The sequence below is a fragment of the Sphaerodactylus townsendi genome, linkage group LG06 (genome assembly GCF_021028975.2).
Source record: "Sphaerodactylus townsendi isolate TG3544 linkage group LG06, MPM_Stown_v2.3, whole genome shotgun sequence".
NCBI lineage: Eukaryota > Metazoa > Chordata > Lepidosauria > Squamata > Sphaerodactylidae > Sphaerodactylus > Sphaerodactylus townsendi.
Genome location: NC_059430.1, coordinates 5,012,019 through 5,013,914, shown reverse-complemented (window position 1 = coordinate 5,013,914; position 1,896 = coordinate 5,012,019). Strand labels below are relative to the sequence as shown.

Sequence of the window (1,896 nt, the reverse complement as noted above, 5' to 3'; positions counted from 1 at the left end):
CCCCCTCTCATGGTAAACCTAACCCATTCCCCAAGAGCAGCATTTCAGGGGCCAATGGAGGTGGCAGTGTAATGAAAAAGGCAGGAAAGTCATGCTTCTGCAGATAAAAATCCCTCCACCCACAAACTATATCCAAGAATGGGATCCAACCCTGTGTTTGTTCTGTTTGTTGTTAGTCACAGAAGAAATTTAAAATACTAATTTGCCCACACAGGTCAGGCTCACTGTGCAGATGAGTTCTCGAAGATTTGGACTGCTCTCTCAGAATTACTAGTAAGTGCAACAAAACAGCATCCTTATCCAGAACACATTTATTTTGGTCATATATGCTTCACAGGAAACAAAGGGCTCTTTGTAACCAGCAATCCCTTTTCAAACAAAATGGTGGCTAAAGCAATCTTATCATCCAAGGTGACACAGGGAAAGGCTTCCACCCTGACATACTTTGGGTAAGAAGAGAGCAAAAATTCAATACTGTCCGTATACTCTGGCTCTATTTCACAGTACTTGGGCTCCTCCTTATGGTACACCCTTGAATTTTCTGTGGTATAATACAGCAAAATTTTATCTCCTTCGTTGCACAACCTGACAATTCCATACCGAACTAACCGTACCTGTGTCTTTGCATTGAATGGGACATCAACATCTTGCACATCTCCATTCTCCCACCGGGCAGGAAGTCCATACACACTAAGCGCCTTTTCAGTCTCAGTCAACACTGGAGGGAGGCAATCATGAAAAAAGCCCTTGGCTTTTTCATCTACTGCAGCATCAACTGGGGCATAGTTTACAAGTTGAGTAATCAAAGTATGGAGCTTTCTCATAAAGGCATCTCTGCGTGGATCAATCGCATCTGCGTTCAGGACTCCGGTGTAATCCAGATAGTCTATGGGGAGACCCTGGCGATACTCGACATCCTCTTCGATGGCCATCTGCAAAGCTGCGGGAAGGAGCTTTTCCAGCAGGTCTCCCCAGCAGTTTCTCTGGAAGGACGAGACAGTTATATGGAGTGAATGGGCTTCAGGGAGGCAGTCCCCTTGATGGATAAACCCACGTGGGAAATACAGCAGGTCCCCAGCCTCTAATATGGTCTCCAGAATGGGCTCTCCAATCTCACTCTGAAGAAAGTTGGTGCTTGAAAACCGGGGCAGCACCTCTGCTTCCTTCCTAGGGCTGTAAACCCGCCAGTGCTTCTTTCCTTCTAGCTGGATAACAAAAGCTTCAATGTCATCATAATGAGGAGCAAAGCCCTGGGTGCCTGAAGGGGTCAGGTAAGTGTTGGCTCCAACCATGCTACCAAAGCGCTCCTGCAAGAGGGAAAGGAAGTGCCAGACGGTGGCAGAAAAGGCCTGCGGGTTCAGCATCCGGAGGGAGCAGCCATTCCGGTAGAAATCCCACACCACGGACGGCAGGGCCCTCCCCAGCGGGTTATGCGTCTCCCTCTTCCCGTCTTCGTAGCTGGTCACATCCAAGTTCACCCCAAACTGGACCTGTCGATCGCGAAGGATGGCATCAAACTCGGCCGTGGAAAAGAGCCCCTGGTAGTAAACCGGGTTGCACCGGCGGATCAGGAGGGGCTTCTTCTCCCAGTGGTGGTCGAAGAACTGCTGCGAGGAAATGGGGGCGAGGAGCCACTCGAAGAGCCGGGCCGCCTTCTCCCGGCTATGCGGGACCGCCTCCAGCTCCCGAAGGAGGCGCCGCAGCGAGGAGCCCGCCTCCGGCCGCCGGGCAGAGGCTCGGCCCTTGTCCCGCATCACCTCCGGGGCTGCAGCTGCAGCGGAGGAACCGACCCCCGCCGGCGGACTCCGCTCACGCTTCTCCGGCAGCGAGTGCAGCTTCACCCTCCGCCTCTTTCCCATCACCGGCGGGGCAGGCCGGGAGTGTCTGGGCTGCTCT

General features: G+C 52.6%; 1 protein-coding gene across 1 annotated transcript; it reads right to left on the bottom strand.

Annotated features, from left to right (window-relative positions):
* Positions 1-293: 293 nt before the first annotated feature.
* On the bottom strand, positions 294-1,890 carry RIOX1 (ribosomal oxygenase 1). The gene has a single exon (XM_048502459.1). It carries the CDS (start codon positions 1,857-1,859, stop codon positions 321-323), a length of 1,539 nt encoding a protein of 512 aa, XP_048358416.1. The 5' UTR covers positions 1,860-1,890; the 3' UTR covers positions 294-320.
* Between the last annotated feature and the right edge of the window lie 6 nt (positions 1,891-1,896).

Excerpts from the sequence above, each read along its gene's own strand:
- RIOX1 (XM_048502459.1), bottom strand. The coding sequence starts at position 1,859 with ATGGGAAAGAGGCGGAGGGTGAAGCTGCACTCGCTGCCGGAGAAGCGT.